The sequence below is a fragment of the Scophthalmus maximus genome, chromosome 16 (assembly GCF_022379125.1).
Source record: "Scophthalmus maximus strain ysfricsl-2021 chromosome 16, ASM2237912v1, whole genome shotgun sequence".
In the NCBI taxonomy this organism is placed as follows: domain Eukaryota; kingdom Metazoa; phylum Chordata; class Actinopteri; order Pleuronectiformes; family Scophthalmidae; genus Scophthalmus; species Scophthalmus maximus.
Window position 1 is genome coordinate 6,541,879 of NC_061530.1, and position 18,122 is coordinate 6,560,000.

The window sequence follows — 18,122 nt, forward strand, 5'->3', positions numbered from 1 at the left end:
ATAAAAAACACTGGTCTGATTATGATTTGTGGATCAAAACACCAGCAACATCGTTGTTGCAAAAATTCATAGACTATGATTGAATGTGTATGTGGGTCCTGCTTCCTTCATATAGAGTTATTCACTCCAGTTCTGGTCAAGCATCCAGGTGTCTTTTGGCCTTCAAGTCAGTAAATGACTGCCTGCTCAGGAACTGGAGGTAAAAGTCAGGAGGTCAACTTAAATGTTCATATAATATAAGGTATCAAAGCCTATGATATTAAGAAGTGCAATAAGCAAAGATGATGGGAGTGGATGGCTGATCATCTTGGCCAAGGGTTGCAGCTGTATTTCCACAAGGGTCCTCGCTAGCCAACCTGCCACCCCCATCCACGAAAAAAACTATACCATTTGTCAACATTATATTTCTTGTTCAAATAATTTTGTTCCATGACATTAATATACATAAAAATTAGGAGCAAAAATTTCACAAATAACAGACAGAACATAAGAACCGAGGGGGATTACTTAATAAAGCACACTTACAAATGGAAAAAAAAATAACTCCTGGCATTGGATACAACTAAAGAATTTTCTATAGACTTTTTAGAGCAATCAAAGTTGTTGCCTTTTTGATAAATGTACTTTTCTTAATTCTTGCACTTCATTGGGTTATACATGTATGGTTGAATGCAGTTATGTAAATCGCGTCTGCTAAATGAATGTAATAAAACAAACCTTTGTATTAATCCGTTTCATTCCTGAAGAAAATGAAACACACACACAATAAAAACAACATTGATAACTTGGGGTGTGCCATGTATAAAATGGCCTCCACGGCTCCATGTTGAACACTGAAGAAACAAACTCTTAAACTCATACTGTCTATGGTTAAATTCTTATATAACGGCTGCTGCTGTTCACCCCTTTATTTGGGCGTTCGGCACATTGGAGAACCACCGAACAGAAGAACTACATTCCCCAGCGCGAACTGGCGCTTGCGCAGTAGAGTACAACTGCGTGACGTCGTTACTCTGCGACTAGAAGTTTATGCGACATCATACGGCGATGGCGGGCGCAAAAAAGAGTGTTATACTTTCCTCTTTGGCAGACTATGGAGACGACTCAGAGCCCGACTCTGAACCCGAAGCAGAAGAGACAGGTACATGATTACACTTTTTACCGCCCCAAAAAAACACCCCGCCACGTAGTACTTGTCGAATGTTCCCCCGGAGCTTCGTGTGGTAGCTAACGTTAGCCAGTAGCTTTGTCGTCTGTCGTGTTGGTCATGCTAACTGGCATCTAATGTCTGTAAGACCGTGAAGGTCTCGTGTTCCAGCGGTGTCCATGGTGTCTGATGGTCTTCATATCTGTCAGTGCTCACGGTTTAGCCCTTTCTTAAATAAACCCCAGATGTTAACAGTCGCAGGTTCACCATGCGCATGCAAACGACAGTAGCCAAAACCGACGTTAAAAAGGACAGAAGTTCAAAAACACAATTACTCAGTTCTCCGTATGATACATTTTCCTTTTACACGGTATGATTCGTTAGCAATAATGTTGTTGTTGTTGTTGTTGTTTTAAAGTAAAGCAATCAAAATGGATTTGAACTCGCTGGTCATCTTGCTTTCAGCCCATAATGGTGAGAAACAAGCGACCCTGAGTGATACAAACTCTTTTTGACACATTCCTGGTGTTGCCAATACAATTTATATGTATAGGCTCAAGGTGTAGCACGTCAAACCAGAGATAACATCCCGTCCAAGCAATCTGGTAACACTTGTATCTGAAAAACAAGTTGTATACCATGTTTCCTCACTGAGCTGTGGTGTTGTTTCCATTCCCACATGGCTGATCCCCAGCTCATCAGATAAAATACGCTACCATGAAAATCATGTCTGCCAACTCTAAGTCGCTTATTTTACAAACATAACACATATAAGGTTACACCTATGTGCAAATGTTTGCAAAAAACAGGAGCAATTTGCCATGCGTGTGTGGGTTCTACTGGGCCCTATGTGAGACAGTCAATTGTTTTTGAGGCTTGCTATTAAGTGGGCAGTGCCACCAGACAGGTGTCACAGTAACAAAGGTGCTGTGACACCTGTCAGTGAAGCACATCGTTGCAAATCCCATCACAGGACTCATAAATATTTATATCCAAGCTTCTGATGCTTGTAGTTGAAATTGACACAGATATTTTACACTAACTGGTGATATTAGTTTCGTTTTTTTCAGCGAGGCCTCAATATCTCATCACACTTCACAGACACACAGGTTGGCTGCTGTTTGTGAAAATGACAGACCAGCAATGATGACACCTGGAGCACAGGAAGTGGAATATGTAACACAGATCACTGGTCAATATTTAACACCAGGTGCATCTCTTGAGTCTCGGTCTTACAAGTGTTTGCTGGAAAAAATTTATTGCCAGATTTTTTGAGTGTGGCCTTGCGGTGTCTCCATGTGGGACTGGCATAAATTAAAGCGTCTTTATACTGAACCAAGACTTTGATCCTGTCTTATTTCAGTGCAAGCTGCCATTGTTTTTCCTCTTGTATTTATCTGTCCTCTTCTTCTTTTTCTCTTGTGTCCCTGTGCCCTTGCTGTCCCTGTGCCCCAATTCGTCCTGTTCTTCTCCAGGGGGCCTTAGTGGGGGTCTGGTGTACGGCTATGGTGAGGATGATCTGAACCGAACTGAGGACATAGATGACAAGGTGTCTGGAGATGAAGACAGCAGAGAGAGTAACTCGGTCAGTATTGTGAGTTGTGAATTCTCTTCTCCAGGTTTTATCTTTGCTGACCACTCAGCTGGAGTCCACTGACATTTGGGTGTTTATTTTAAGTGATAGAAAGCGACAATGTGGATGTGGTGTTAGAGACTAGGGGGCCTTTTCACATGATGGGGTTTTATGTGATCTTTTGGGCTCCTGGCTAATAAATTCACACCAATGCTTGTGGCAGTAGCTGAATCGTATTTGAGTTCAGAGGTATAATAACAATTTTTTTTAAGCACAAAAACAGTTGTAGAGTGACTGACTACTTCTATTCCCTTTATATTAAATTGAATAAAATCAAACAATTTCTACCTATTGGGATTTCTTTTTGATTGTATAAGATCTTGATTTATAATTACAGTTATTAATCTGGCATTCATCCATCCAATCAAATCATTTTAATTTATCCTTCGTATCACGTTGTGCTCTCACTTTGATGTTTCATTACATTTTTTTAGCTGACACTTTTATAAAAGTGTAATAAACATGAAAGGGGTTGAACACTTGCAGTCCATCACTGGGTGCTGGTTGTCATATGGTATGTGCTGCTGCTTGCCCCCCCCCTCCTGGTCTCCTCCTCTTGGTCCTTTTCAGTTTTAACATCTGCATTTTTTGTTTTTATAGGAAATGGAAGAATCTGACGAGGGGAGGGACCCAGATGATGTTGAGGTATTTGAAAACACCCACCTGGTGATGGACTGGATTTGGAAATGGATCAAGCCTGAATAATGTTGTCATTTGTTTTGTGACTAACCAAAAGAAGAAAAAAAACACAATGGGGTGCTACTGTAAAAGCTTTCACCACAAGCAGTGAAGGAGTATGTGCACTAGATGGTGCTGTGGTCTAACGGATGGCTGATAAAAATTTAACTAACAAAACCAGGAACTTCATGTCGATGAGACCAAGATCAGTGACTTGTACTTTTGATCCAAGTTGCTTGACTCCTCTCCATGTGTCTTAAACCTCTTCTGAAGAGTAGAGCCAGACCGACAGTGTTGTTGGTCAGGGCATAGCGCTTGCACCTGCACAGTTGTACCATACTAACCCCACCCTGTGTGTGTGTGCGCGCGTGTGTGTCTAAAGCAGTGTGAGCCAGACAGCATGCCAGCTTCCTGCTGTGTTATCTGGCTCCAGTCACCGAGGTGAAAGTGAGTCACAAACCTACAAGTCGGAGGATGCCTGCTCTGCCTGTGGCTCTGTTAATCTTGTGTACAGTGCTGGCAAGGTCAAGGGCCCTTGTGATATGGCAATTGTTACAATGTGCGTCAGGTAGGATGCATTTATCGGCATGTGCAGTATTATTCCCATGGAGGAGAAGCACCATTTCCAGGAAAGTTGTTCCCCCTAATAGAATACAATTGGATATTTACTATGTTCATGAAAATTTATTTTTGGCGTGTACTGTCGTTTAGCCTTGTGTTGACATTTTTGCTTCAGTTTCGGATTTATCAGAGTGATAATTAGAGTATGCTCTCACTCTGTCTTTACACTTATTCTCATCATCATCATCATCATTATTATTATTATTATTATTATTATTCCTTGTAGTTATCTTCATCTATTGACTGTGAATGGCAATTGTTAGTTGGTGTTTTGATACAGTTCTTACCTGTATTTAATGAGGTCACAGGAGTCTGGCCTTATTTAACTGGATCAGTTGATAGCTCAGTTCATCTGTGCAGGTCTGTTGATGAGTGTGTTTACCAGCTGGTCTGTCCACCACTTTGGTTTAGACTGAAATATCTCAACAGCTATTGGATGTTTTGCTATGAAATGTTGCACAGACGTTAATGGTTGGTAGAAGTAATATTCACACCACTGTGGTGAGTTTGACCTTGAAGTTGTGTGGTTCAGACTAATCCAGTGTTCATCTGGCAGCTACGGGCGTGTCTAAAGTGTGAGGACAGTGAGAAGCAACTGTTAATTTATAACAACGCCGGCTCCTGAAGAGGTTAGTGTAGATGCTGCCATAAGCACCAGTTGTATCAGAACATGGAGAGTATTTCTGAAGAGCAAAGATCGACACTGACTGAATGCTTTTCTCCATGGAAATTTAGTTTTTGTCTTCGCTCCTGATTTAAGGTCTGGCAAGTGTGATACACAGATATTTCATCCAATCACCTGCCAACTCATCTTTTGAAAGCACCTGCCCTTTTCTGAACAGTTTCCAACAAAGCCTTCTCAGATGGTCCTGTATAACAAACCCGTTAGGCATGTCAGTTCAGATTACCATGAAATCAGGTAAAGCTTAGTGGGTTACACCGCTCACGTTGGCACAGAGCGTCGGCATTCGATTCCCGGTCACGGCATGGTTAAAATCCAAGGCCCTCAATGCTATCTGCCTCCCTCTGATACGAGTCAAATATAAATAAGTTGTATGTCACTTTGAACAAAAACGTCAGCAAAATGAATGTAATGTCAAAATCTGATACAGATGTTCAAGGTCCCTGGAGAATAAGTGCTAATAAGTTGGGGGTTCCCTGATCCTGTTCTTGAGCCATCATCAGGTCACAATTTGACACATTCCCATTATGTTAGCTTATGACCCAGGTACTAGCTGTACTTTGTGTTTGCCACTGATTATTAGCACGCTAATACGGTAAGCTAAGATTGGGAAGATGGAAAACAAAAGCATGTTTGGATGTTAAGGTTAGCATTGTCAGCTTAAAGCACTGCTGTGTTCATCCACAAAGATACACCTTCATCATGATCTGAATAAGAATAGACTCAAAATAATAAAAAAACATCCTAAGGTGCATAAGGGACCTCCACGTAGAACACATAAGAGAGTTGAATGGCCCTCAAAGGTCTGTGATTAGAAATGTAACAGCATCGAGCTCCAAAAATATCACATATCGCAACGTGACAGCATCTTTCATAAGAGCCTCTCTGCCTACAATGTGACTAATTCTTTTAAACCTCCTTCTTTTTTTAGTCAGACTCTTGCAAGCTCCCACCAGAGCCACAGATGGCACTCTGTTTATTCTGTAGTCCAACAGTAAATGCACTAAGAAAAGAAAAGACATCTAATCTGCCAGCCAGAAGGGTCTTTTTTTTGTCTCGTATGTCCATAGAACAGTGCACTGAAATACCAGAAAAACAGGATCGGCTGTGCAGTCCAGTACAACACACCTGCAGCAATCCTACTGAGCTGGAGCTGAAGTTTTGTGTTATTGTTCAGTCTGTGTTGGAGGTTCTTATAGATCTAGTTGTTGGGAGGCTGCAACCTGTTACAGTGGTTTTGCATTCAGCTGGATTTACACTGAAAGGTTTAATATAAAACACAAAGAGAATGACCTGTTGCATACTTTAGTAGTTGCTAGGACGCGGCACGAATAATTTGCGTCCTGTGTGAAGACACCATAACACAAGACGGATGGCTAGATGATCTGGATAATATGCATAGTTTCTATAGTGTAGTATCAGATCCCAGGATACAGTTTTTGTCATTGTCTGAAAGCTTGGTGTTGGTGATACACTTTCATTCAAATCTAATCCCCTAAAAGATAATCGGATTGTTTTGGGTTTTATTCATATGTCATCACAATCAGGAGTAAATCTGCAGTTCACAGTGGCACTAGTTGATCCCTTACACTAACACCAGTTTCCAAAAAAGTGATTTTTGTGATGTTGCTGGGTTTCGCTAAATGCAGATTTGACTTTAATCTCTTGGGCAAAATTTAAATTCTCTATTCACAAAAACCTTGGAAGACACTGCTCCAGTGCTGCAGTCCCCCCCCCCCCCCCCCCCAGCCCACATTGACCTCTGTCCTGTGAAGGGCGGCCAAACGGGGAAGAAACTTCAGATGTGGGATCATTGAAATTATTGAAGTATTCATTGGCTCCGTCTCAAAAGCAGGTGACATCTATTTATTTTCTTGTCATGGATTTTTGCCAACAGCCTCCACCGTGCTTCCACAACTTTTTGTCATCCCCCCTCCTCCTCCTTGCGATTTGGCCAATTTCAGTACAATTCTTTGATGTGCCCGTGCGGTTGCTAGGTGACGACATGATTCCTGTGAATAACAGCACTGTTTGTGTGTGCTGGACCTGTGTTATGCCCACAGTGCTGGCACAAGGGGCGGCATATTTTAGAGGTTGTACAAGACTCCTCCCCCTGCTGAGCCAGGGCATTCACTGGAAACTGCCTAGATTTACTTTTCTGCTTTCTATACTTCTGAGAAACGATTCTCCCATCTGCACCTGTTCACTGCTGACTGCTTTATTCACATTTTGCGATTTGCAGGATTAAGGAGTGGAATAAAAGTTAGTTTCCCCGCTCAGCAGTTTTCACCTGAACTGCTGTTACCTCATTAACGCACTTTTAACTAACACGACCTAAGCTGAGCACGTGTTTGAAAATAATATCCACCACTAGTGCTGTTCACATTACCCTCCACTGAGGGTTAATGGTTAGATTCTCCTGTCTAAAGGAGACCTAAATATCATGTTTATCTCTCTTTCTTCCTCCTCCTCCTCATCATCCCCCTTCTTCTGTTTTTTTTTTTTTACAGATCCCAGAAGCAGAAAGAAAGGACCCCAATGAGCTAGTTGGTGAGTTCATGCACACACACTTAAAAAAACTCTAAAAGGATAAAGCTGGAACTTTGATCCTTATAACAAGAATCATGTTTGTATCAAAGGTATCCCATCCTTAGTAGGAAACAGCGGGCCGGAGGCTAAGTGTCAAAGGAAGTAGTGTCAGAATCAGGCTTTGACTAGTCATTGTGTCGGCTGGGTGTTGGTGCAGTGTCTAAAAAGCCCCAGGTGACTTATCCGAGGCCACCATCTGACTGACAGAGGGGTTATGAAGCTTCAACCAGTGGTTAATGAGTAATGAGTGACCTGTACAGGTGTGTGTGTGTGTGTGTGTGTGTGTGTGTGTGTGTGTGTGTGTGTGTGTGTGTGTGTGTGTGTGTGTGTGTGTGTGTGTGTGTGTGTGTGTGTGTGTGTGTGTGTGTGTGTGTGTGTGTGTGTGTGTGTGTGTGTGTGTGTGCGCGCGCGCATCCATCAGACAGGAAATGAGTGATACAGGGAGTGGAGTTTATACACCAGTCTGTTGGACCATAAACCTTTTGTACACTGAACGGGCCTGTAGCTGTTTGCAGATAACGGCACAGATTACACAAAGCAGCGCTCATCCCCATTCATCATAAGACCCCAAAAGTAAAAGAGCAATGTGAGGGTGGAGAAAATATTCTTTTACTTAAAATGACTTGGTTTCTTCATGATCCTCGTCGATGAATCATTCGATCATATTTCCTTTAGCAGTGGCTGAGTGAACTTGGCCATCAGCACCATCGGTGTACTACAGTGGCAAAGTGTGACTCAAAGCTTGGGCCTGTACACTTGACATTCCTGCAGCGGAGCTCGTCCCCTCTGTACAGCCTGTCGGTAAATGTCACAGTGCTTCTGGGCAAAAGGCCTCGTGTCAGCAGGCAGAAGACAGCCCTTTGTGTTCCACTGAAGGGATTGACTGTCTGTCCCAAAAGACCCCGGGGGCACAGTCTGTGACTTTCTGTCTTATTTTCCAGGAAAGTCAGATGGTAATTTTGAAGCCGGATATAATCTTTTTCTCTGTCTCTTGTTCCAATGTCCTTCGCAAATGTGCTGCTGTTGTATGAGAATAGTCCTCACACACTGAGCTGAATGACAAACGGGGATATTTATTACACATTCAGTGATTTATTCACTGACACTGTGGAGGCCACAGGGATTTTTATTTTGCGTTTTAAATTAGAGTTTGTCCAACAAGGCGACAAAACTGCCAAGTGAATCTCCCTTCGTCTTGGGCGGATTAGCGGCCTTCCACAATGCTAAACCCTTCTTGTAGCTGCTGTGTGTAATGGCCTGTGACAGTGTGTGTCTGTGAGAGAGTTAAATGAAATACTAAGCTACCACCTCAAGCATGTGACTCATCAGACTTGTCTTGTCAGGTTTTTGTTTTAATTGACGTAGCTGCTGCAGGATTTTCTGTGTTCCAACTAGTTACATGACCATTTATTGTTCATGTTACTGTAGAGCTGCTTATTTTTTCTCTGCCTGTGAGTTGGTGTGAGCCCGGATGGAGTGGACATGTGTATAGGTGACAAAGGAAGAGCATAGCGCTTTCATTGGGGTGGTAAACCATAACCATATCAGCTGGCCCAACTTTCCAGGTCTATCAGTGACAAGTTTGTATCCACACATGTGAATCTGTGGTCCCACATGGACCAAGGAAACTGCAAAGATACTGAAGGGTGGAAAGATTGGTCAGTATATGACACACACACCCAGACAATGTGTCTAAATTTAGTCAAAACTGCAATTTCTGTAACTGTCTGCTTAAAACCTTAGAGATCATTGCCTCAAGTGAAAGTAGTTGAAGAATATGTGACTGTGGAATTTTCCTTTTTATGTTTTGAAAGATAAAGAGTATCAGCAAATCCAAGACAGCTCTGCTAGTCCTGTCAAGTTTTTACTTGTAGACGATCTGCACAGAACTTCGACACGGAGGGATTAACACATACACACACACACACGCACACATGCAGAGCTTGCAGCACTTATTCAGAGTATGACTGACAATGCTGCATGACTCTGAGGACTATCAGACTATCTGTCTGATTGGGTTATAGAGTGACACAGAAGAATTCCTGGCCTGAAGTCAGAGAAAGCACAGAAAGCCAAGTCAAGCAGGGAGCGCAAAAGAAGGGAGGATCCAGAGGCAGGGATGGAGGGGAGAGGAGCCTCCCTACTCCTCACAAACCCCAACAGCAGCCACTCCCTGCCCTGCCCGGAACATGCACTCCTCATACCACTCTGCCCTATAAAACCAGCTGGCAGACACTGTGATGAACAAGATGCACTTGTAGGAATTCACCCAAAATGTTTGTCTAACGCACAGGGAACATTTGTCTCATTACCTGAACTTGTTCTCCGGTGCATATCCATACTGTACCATACCCTTCCTTCTAATCTGTTAATTCAAACACACACAAAGTGTCTTTGTACAACAGAGTTACTTGCTCAAACCTTGTTCTGCAGGTAAAGACATGCAAGATGGACTGAAACGAGAAACGTAAAAGGGTCTAATGTTTTCTGTTTCTGTTTCTGTCTTCTTGCCAGCTCTTTTCTCAGAGAAGGTGAGGAACATGTCACCTGATGAGATCAGGATCCCCCCCGAGCCCCCAGGACGCTGCTCCAGCCAACTGCAGGTATATACATTCATCCACTGTCATGGGATAATTTACTCAAATAACTTGCACTGCAAAGCTTTTCTCGTAGCACACTGTTCATTTCAACACAATGCACTGCTGCGATCATATTGTGTGAGCAGTTTTGATATCACCACAATTACATCTGCTAATCAGACCAGTGGAGAGTGTGTGAGGACAACAGTACAATAGCGTTGTTTAACGCGCGGTATAAACACTTCCCAGGTTGTAAATGTATCTCCAACCCCCCGGGCTTCGAAAATAAATTCCATTGGATGCATAAATCCTGAGACAACCCCCTGTAATTAAAGCAGCACACACAGTTCTATCTTCTGTTGGTTTAGTCTCACCAGCACTTCTCTCTTTCGGGCCTGCTGCTGTGCATGTGGTGCGGTTAACTGCAATGAAGTTTGTACTGTGAGGAGCCGAGGCAGGTCGGGGCAAACAGCTGACTTAGTAAGCGAACAGCTCAGCAGTCCCCCCCCTTCAGCCCCACCTATCAGATGAACAACTTATGATTCACCCTCACCAGAGGTGCCTGGATATCCCTGCCCTCTGGTTATGGAGGTGCAGCCTTTTTGCTTTTTATTTGCTTTTTTCTGACATTTCACTGTCAACAGTTTCCAAGTAGCTTTCGCAATCAAGTTATGACCTCGAGATTAAAATATCCACCCGAGCTGTTAAGTCATTGAGCTCAGGCTGAACCTTAGATTTGTGCGCAGGAGACTGGACAAGAAAACCAACTGCATTGGCCGTTTTTTTGAATGATGCAGTCTTTCCTTGACTCGTGAACTGAGCTTGGTATGTAGAATCAATGACAGGTTCCGTTTAACTGATTGATCAATGAACTCGTTCAGTCATTTATCAACAGAAACGACAAACATTTGCAGGTTTCATCTTCTTGGATTTGGCCTCTTATCTCTTAATATCAATGAAGTGAAGAGGATGAATGGAGCAAGTAAACATGGATGTAAACCGTGCTGGATTTAAGTTATTAAAAAATAAAACATCTTTTGAGAGACAGTGAATGCACTTTTTTCAGACCTCAGTAAGACATACTGAGGTCTTTTGGTAATAAACACTAAATCCACACATAACTTATATTTCAGGACTCCATAGGGTAACATGAACCAAGTTGTTCTTGTTAATTAAACTTAATAAAACGTTTAACAGTGGCTCAGAAATAGCTTGTGAATAGTAATTTTGCAGAGCAGTGACAAAGGACTCGGAGCAGAGATAATGAGAAGACATTACTACGAACAAATAATATCATTTTTGGCAGCATTTCCTTCTTTTATCTTGGTCCATGTTAGGACTCATTTATCACTCGCCCGGGGGCTGCATCTGCCAGCTCCCTGTGGCTTTGTTGAGCCTGGCTGTCAAAAATTCCCCAGATGTTTCAGAAACTTAATATACAATGGCCCCTTTCACATGCAACACTTGCTTGTGCAGAGCTGATTGTATAGACTGTGTGTATATGTAAATATATAGGTTTTGTTTACTTGATGACACTGACGTTCGTGTCCTGCCAAATGTGGAGTGTGGAGGAGGCTGAGTCGATGCGGAGGTGTTCGTCTCATCGCATCAAGAGCTGACCCGCCTCCATTGATTTTTTTGTGTCGTAACAGGAGAAGATCCACAAGCTGTACGAGAGGAAGCTCCATGGAGACTTTGACACAAACAACCACATCCAGAAAAAGAAAGAATTCAGAAACCCAAGGTACGCCTCTCAGCCAAAGGTTGCACCCAAACCGAACCAACAAACACATGCTCACGCTGAGTGAGATTTTACACATGATACCAGATGTACGTTGTGATGTAAACCAAACAAGTTTTTTTAAATTTTTTCTCTCGCCCACAAACAAAAATGAGCAGCAATCATCTAATTTGCTTTTGTTTGCTTGTTTTCAGTATTTACGAGAAGCTCATTCAGTTCTGCAGTATAGATGAACTGGGAACCAACTACCCTAAAGACATGTTTGATCCTCATGGCTGGTCAGAAGACTCTTACTACGAAGCTCTAGGTACACCAGTGAATTTTTTTCTTCTTCTTCTTCTTCTTCTTCTTCTCAGTTCTGTCAGATTACAGCTTCACACTCATGCACACCCATGTCTTTTTTCTTTCTTTCTTTCAGCTAAAGCCCAGAAAGTGGAGATGGACAAACTGGAGAAAGCCAAGAAGGAGCGGACCAGGGTGAGACAAACGGCAAAGAAAATGGATTGTTCTGCTGACTGTTTTCTTCTTTCTCTGTGTCAGGGAGGCAAGTCTCCACCAGCTGCACTTGTTTTCTGCTCCACGTCCGTCATCCGACACACGCAAAATACAGCGTTGCCAAGTCCTGCTCTCGTAACAGCAGTGCAGGCTGAGCCCAGTGCAGCTTCACGGCTAGGCCATGCCCATTTGTTTTTAATTGTGTTTTTGTTCCAGGCCCAGTAGAAGGGTGCTGTGAGCCTGTGAGTGAATCTTTCTTTGCAGGCTATCTTTACTTTTGCCATTTCCTTTTGAAAAACAATACTTTAGAGGTAAATAACATGTCGGTGTCGGGACTGAAAGATGATCAGAAAACAGCATGACATGCTGCTGTAATCAGAAGCAGCATCACTGCCGCAGCATGTAGCCTACAGGAGCTGTTCTGTTCTTCTCCACTGTGAAGTGTAGTCAGTGGTAGGCGAGCTACAGTAATGGAGAAGATGTGAGGATGATTTATATAAAACTGTCTAATGTTCTGTGTGTTTCATAGATTGAGTTTATCACGGGGACTAAGAAGGGCACAAACCCATCCAACACAGCAGCGTCCACCACCAGCAACACCACCACCACCACAGCCACAGGTAAACATCCATCACCAGGACTTAGATTGCTTTCAGACATGGTCACTTTGCATGCCAGTTGTGTGTTTAGATAAGTGCCAGAAGCATTTTCTTATAAAAGTCAATGTTACTGGGTCAGGCCCAGTAACCTTGGAATCATGTAGCGCATCTTGTGCATGCATGTGTGTGTATGTACAAGACAGATAAAATGGGGGAGCACTCCTGAAACCATGACAACTAGTGGTCAAAATCTCCACTGTGCAACTCAAATAAGGCCAGGGGGCCTTTCCTGAGCTCGCTGGTGGTCTCACTCACTTGTCCCCTGTGTTTACTCTCGTCAGCAGAGGCCCAGAAGAGGAAAAGCAAGTGGGACTCGGCGATCCCTGTGACACTGGCCCAGCCCACCCTCATCACCACCACCGCCACCCTCCCTGCTGTCGTCTCCGTGACAACCACTGCTAGTGGCACCAAAACCACTGTCATCTCTGCAGTTGGCACCATCTTGAAAAAAGCAAAGCAGTGAACGTGACATCCTGGTAGAAACACGTTTATCTGTGAGAGTGAGTGACTGTCTTGAAGCTGGAAGACGTGTGTTATCCTTCCCTCATTATATATCTGAGAAAGATGCAGAGTGAGGACAATGGGACTGATGAAGTTTTAAAACCAACCTACAAAAGCGCTCTGGACAAAGACTAAGGTTTAGCTTCCTTCAATCTCTGGGATTGTATCTGCACCATTACATCATGAAGCCAAATTCACAGTTTGGTGAGAGTACTCAAAGACCTTCTTGGAAATCTGAGACCGAGATGCGTGCAGATCTTATGCTGATGAATCATGTCTGTTATTCTTTCTTTTTTTTATATTTCGGCAACATTTGTTAGTACGAACATGACCATGGCCCCAAACAGACCTGGTAGAGATAGCTGAAATGTTATTTTTATTTTTATAGCCATAGTTCTGGTGCAGTATTTTCATACCACCTTTAGCAATTGGCGCAGAATGCTCATTGTTTTTCGGCTTTATGTTTTTTTCTTTTTTCATCAGCATATTCTCTTGGCTCTGATGTAAGATTTTTTACACTTGTACATATGGTATGTGTTGATGATAAGGTGAATAAATAGATCAGATCTTGCCTTTTCAAAAGGATGATGGTGTATTTTTAACAACGTGTATTGAACTCAGTCTCCATACTGAAAGCAAAGTCTTGCTCTCTTGATAGGATCAGAATCAGGTCGGCATCCAGCTGCTATTAAAACAAACCTTTCCATTTGTTTACTCTACCCACCTTAAGGCGATCATTTTTTTAAGAACCTTTCACACTGCAGGATAGTAATGTTGCTGTGACTTGAGCAATCCAGACTGATGTTGCTGTTTTTGTAGCTTAAAATTGGTAAGTTGAAACAAGAAATTGGCAAGAGAGATGGAAACTTTATTTATGTTTTTTGTAATATATCTGTTTATTTAGAGGATGAGGAAGCTCGCAAAAAGGAATCCAGATCACCAGTGAGACCTGGGTGTGATGCTGGCCCCGGCAGAGGGCCAGGTCTCTGCTACAGCAGAGACCTGAGTCATTCAGTTGAATCATACCCACATTGGGACACAAGCCACTCCAGTCATGCATTTTTTGGTACATTCAATGTCCATTTCCTTCTTGAATCGCTGCGTGTTTCTACAGAGCCTGGAATTCAGAAACGCTACTCAGGAGGGGAAAAAAATCCCTCTTCCAGACATCTGTCTGACGTGTTATTATTAGGTGGTATTCACACTTGGTTGCAGGAATTGTCCATTGTATGGACTTGTATGGTGTATATTGCACCTATATGCTATTTATTAATCTGTACATTAGCCTATTCAACTGTATGCAACTGTAAAATCATAGTAAATAGTTGATTATTGATTTGTCTGAACTGTGGCGAATACACCTTTTTCACGGCAGCCAGTTTGAAATAGGAAATGAGACCTGTGAGTGTTACTTAATGTGATTACCTCCTACTTCATGTCTATATGGCTTCTGTGAAAAATATATGGTTTATATTAGCTTTTTGTTTGTTTTTCTTTTCCAGTCCTCCACAGTTAGTAGCTGACGAATGAGCACAATGGGAATATCAAGTTTATGGTGAAATCCGATCGGAAATGTGCCAAAGAAACCATGATGACGACTCTGAATGTACTTCTGTGATATTGATGGAATTCGCCGAGATGACGTCCCCAACTCTGTGGGATTTATCTGATAATGCCCACCACGAGCCACACCCGACATACACAACTTTGGTGAACAGGTTACAACACCTCCCCCCTGAACAAACTCCCCGTCCTTCCGCTGTCGTCACGCACATTTGACTCAAAGGTGTTTGCGTAAAACTTTTTTTGGCGAAACATGAAAAAAACAAACAAACCTGCAGCCGCTTTTTGAATCCGTATTGTAACTCTTGGTAGGTCAACTTGATAAAAACCTATTGACCATGTTATTATTCATGACATATCCCTAAAACCCTGTCTCAGCGTAAAATATGTTACTATTGTGTTATCATACAAGACTCCCAACATGTTCAACTGCCCCACATTGAAATGTCGCCAGTTGTCCTCTGTGCTGTTCACCCAGGGCAGCAGATTTATTGGTGAGGAGAAAAGAAAGAGAAGGGGGACGCCATTATAGGCAGTGAATGAACTCAGTGATCCAAAAAGCGCAGTTTTTTTTGTCATGTAAATTGAGAGAGTTGGACGCAGAGCGGAGAGCGGACACATTCTTGTCGGACTCTTTTCTCCGAATCCAGACTCCAGTCCAGTGGGAGTGAGAGCAGCCCACCGGTCGTCTGCTGCTGATGAGTCCAGCTCACCTCGACAGCATCTTGTTCTCCGTAAGAAACCTCTTTGAGTCTTCATATTGCATGTTTGCAGAGGATTTAAAAAAATTCAAAGTATGCTACAGCTGTTATTGTGATGCTGGTGTGTACAGTAGGTGTCTGGCGGTCAGTGAACTAACACATTAGACCTTCTGCCTTAGATGGAGTTTCTCCTGAGTGTTGACAAGAAGTTGTGTTGAGAAAATAAAATAGGCATGGCTTACTTTTTTGAATTGGGTTATTTAATTGTCGTATTAATGAGGTCAATGTAAGGGATGCCTGTAGTCTTCTGGATGTTTTCTGGTAACCCCCTGCAATATGATGCATGATATGATTATAAAGTGCAGGACGCTTTATTGCCATTTCCAGCACTCTGCAGCTTCCCATGTATTTCACCATAACGGCTGGGAGTCATCACTTCCTGAAACCTCAAATCAAGCATGAAGAAGATTCCTTACTTCTTGCACTCTGATAACCCATGCACCAAAAAAACAAAAAAAACAACCTCTATAGTACAATGGGTGGGCACCTCTTCCAGCTCCTCCTTTCACACTGCTGAAGTGTCAGCCAAGAAAAAGCCAGAGAGGAGAGAAGAAGAATAGTTTCTTCAGAATATATATATAGTTTTATTCCCCCGACTACGCTCCTGTTCAGATTACGCAATGTGGCATGCACACTGCAGAATAAGCATGTTCTTCCTTCTGAGTCAACTCATTGTATCCTGGAGGATCTGAGTCACAAGTGCAGGATGGGTCCTGTCCGTTTGCAAGGGAGTAATAAGGTGTAGTGGCAGTGATTGAGGACGACCTTTAACCAGATGAAAAAGGCCTTTCAACAGAAATAATAATAAGATCCCTCGCAGGGACACTGGCCCTAGCTGGTACTACTTCCTCCTAAGCATTATTGTACTGCTTGATCGAATTCTATCGAAGTACCCTGTCAAGCAAGAATACAACAGCAGTATATTTATCAAAAATAAAATTGATTAATTTTGGTTTGGCTGTTGTGATTTTTGCTAATCCTGACTCAAGCTAAACTAGTTTAATCTTCTGGAAACAATTCAAACTCCAATTTTGTATGAATTGTGGGATATATTGTAACTATATAATACTAAGCTGTTAAGTGAATAGGAGACCAAAAAAGAAAAGTTAATAGTTCATGTTCACCCTTAATTTTTCATCGTCGCTATCAATTATTTCTTTAACTGAAGCCTGTTGAAACAAATGTGATCAAGAAGAATTTTGTTTATTTTCCTGTCTCAGCATTACCCTACAATAGCAAGCGGTGTGTAGGCACTGGACACTGGAATTTGTTGTATTTGAGCCGTGAGAAAAACTACGAGAAAGATTTGAAGTTGAAATGTGAGGAAATATTTCTTGCCATCTCTCCAGTATAATCTTAATAGAAATCACTATCAAAACCAAATTACGGCATTTGGTCGTTTGATCAAACAATTACAACTGGCCCATGATGAATGAGTCTTCATGTTGTGTGAATAATCTGTGAATCAGAAGATCAGGACATGGTGTGACGTTGTTATTTTTGTCACAAGACGTTTTAAACGCTTCACTTGCCCTCTGCTCCAGAGCACGTGAGCATCTTTTAACTAATTACTATGTTTTTATGGTCGGCAACTCTTTTGATTCCCTCCCAACGCTGTTGTTCCCATGGACTGTATTTAATGGACGACCTGACAGCTCTCCAAAAAGGGAGGTCAAATTCTCTTCATTGCCCCCTGGTGGCTGGCTGAGGTACATGTCTTAAACCACACCTCCTCCATGTTAATTGGGACATGGACCAAACTAAAAAGTACACGTGAAATACTTTTCTCTCAAAGATGATTCCTGTCATTTTAGTTAGTTTTCATGCCACTGATGAATGTTCAAGTGTCCTTTTTTCCAGTAAGTTTGGTATTGGCCAGTTATTTGTGGCTACAAAAACGGGGTCAAACGTAATGATTGGCACCCGAGCTCTGACTCGTGGTTGGTCGAGTGCGTGTGTCGTCAGGCCCCTCGATGCCGCGGCTCTCCGCTCCTGCGCACACTCTGGCTCCAGATGGCGGCAAACCTTTTCGGGGATATTGTATCTCTGGAAACCCGCTGTTCTCTAGCATCCCACCAAACAGCAACTACATAATTTGATTCCCTGAGAAGTTGATGGAGACCAAAAAAGAGAAATAAGATGAGCGACTCACATGGTCATATTGACTGAGACGCAACGGACAATCGTCCACCGATGTTGCTCCGTGCATATCTGGCGGATATGAAAATTACAACTGAATATCTTGTAGCTTACGACTGTTGGCCCTTGTCCACATCCTATCTCCTAATTACAGTCAGTATTTCTTTTTTCCAGAAATCACAGTCTCCTCCCTAAGTGTTTGAGTTGCCCAAATGTAACCAGAACCTTCACGATAGAGGTGGCGGGCCAGATTTCCTTTGTAGTGGTTATCGTTCTGGCAGACGATGACAAATGGCCTGCTTTGCTTCAAGGGATGGAGGACATGATGAGAGAA

General features: G+C 42.6%; 2 protein-coding genes across 5 annotated transcripts in view; both read left to right on the forward strand.

The window, feature by feature from the left end:
• Nucleotides 1-998: 998 nt before the first annotated feature.
• On the forward strand, nucleotides 999-13,910 carry LOC118287430 (SAP30 binding protein). Of its 4 annotated transcripts, none has more exons than XM_035612586.1 (10): nucleotides 999-1,141; nucleotides 2,623-2,741; nucleotides 3,381-3,425; nucleotides 7,272-7,311; nucleotides 9,865-9,953; nucleotides 11,582-11,673; nucleotides 11,865-11,977; nucleotides 12,089-12,147; nucleotides 12,695-12,785; nucleotides 13,106-13,910. In XM_035612586.1, the coding sequence occupies exons 1-10, from the start codon at nucleotides 1,030-1,032 to the stop codon at nucleotides 13,285-13,287; spliced, it is 942 nt and encodes a 313-aa protein (XP_035468479.1). In that variant the 5' UTR covers nucleotides 999-1,029; the 3' UTR covers nucleotides 13,288-13,910. The 4 variants fall into 4 exon arrangements, with proteins under 4 accessions (XP_035468479.1, XP_035468480.1, XP_035468481.1 ...); XM_035612587.1 differs by having other exon boundaries at nucleotides 13,109-13,910; XM_035612588.1 differs by having other exon boundaries at nucleotides 2,623-2,732.
• Nucleotides 13,911-15,146: 1,236 nt separating this feature from the next.
• itgb4 (integrin, beta 4) overlaps nucleotides 15,147-18,122 on the forward strand; it is a 25,395-nt gene continuing 22,419 nt past the window's right edge. Inside the window, exon 1 of the mRNA XM_035612574.2 lies at nucleotides 15,147-15,622. The gene's annotated coding sequence lies outside the window, so the exon portion shown is untranslated. The remainder of the gene's footprint in view (nucleotides 15,623-18,122) is intronic.

Excerpts from the sequence above, each read along its gene's own strand:
- LOC118287430 (XM_035612586.1), top strand. The coding sequence starts at position 1,030 with ATGCGACATCATACGGCGATGGCGGGCGCAAAAAAGAGTGTTATACTT. Across the intron at positions 7,312-9,864 it reads GGACCCCAATGAGCTAGTTG|CTCTTTTCTCAGAGAAGGTG; the intron begins GTGAGTTCATGC and ends TCTTCTTGCCAG. Across the intron at positions 11,978-12,088 it reads CTCTTACTACGAAGCTCTAG|CTAAAGCCCAGAAAGTGGAG; the intron begins GTACACCAGTGA and ends TCTTTCTTTCAG.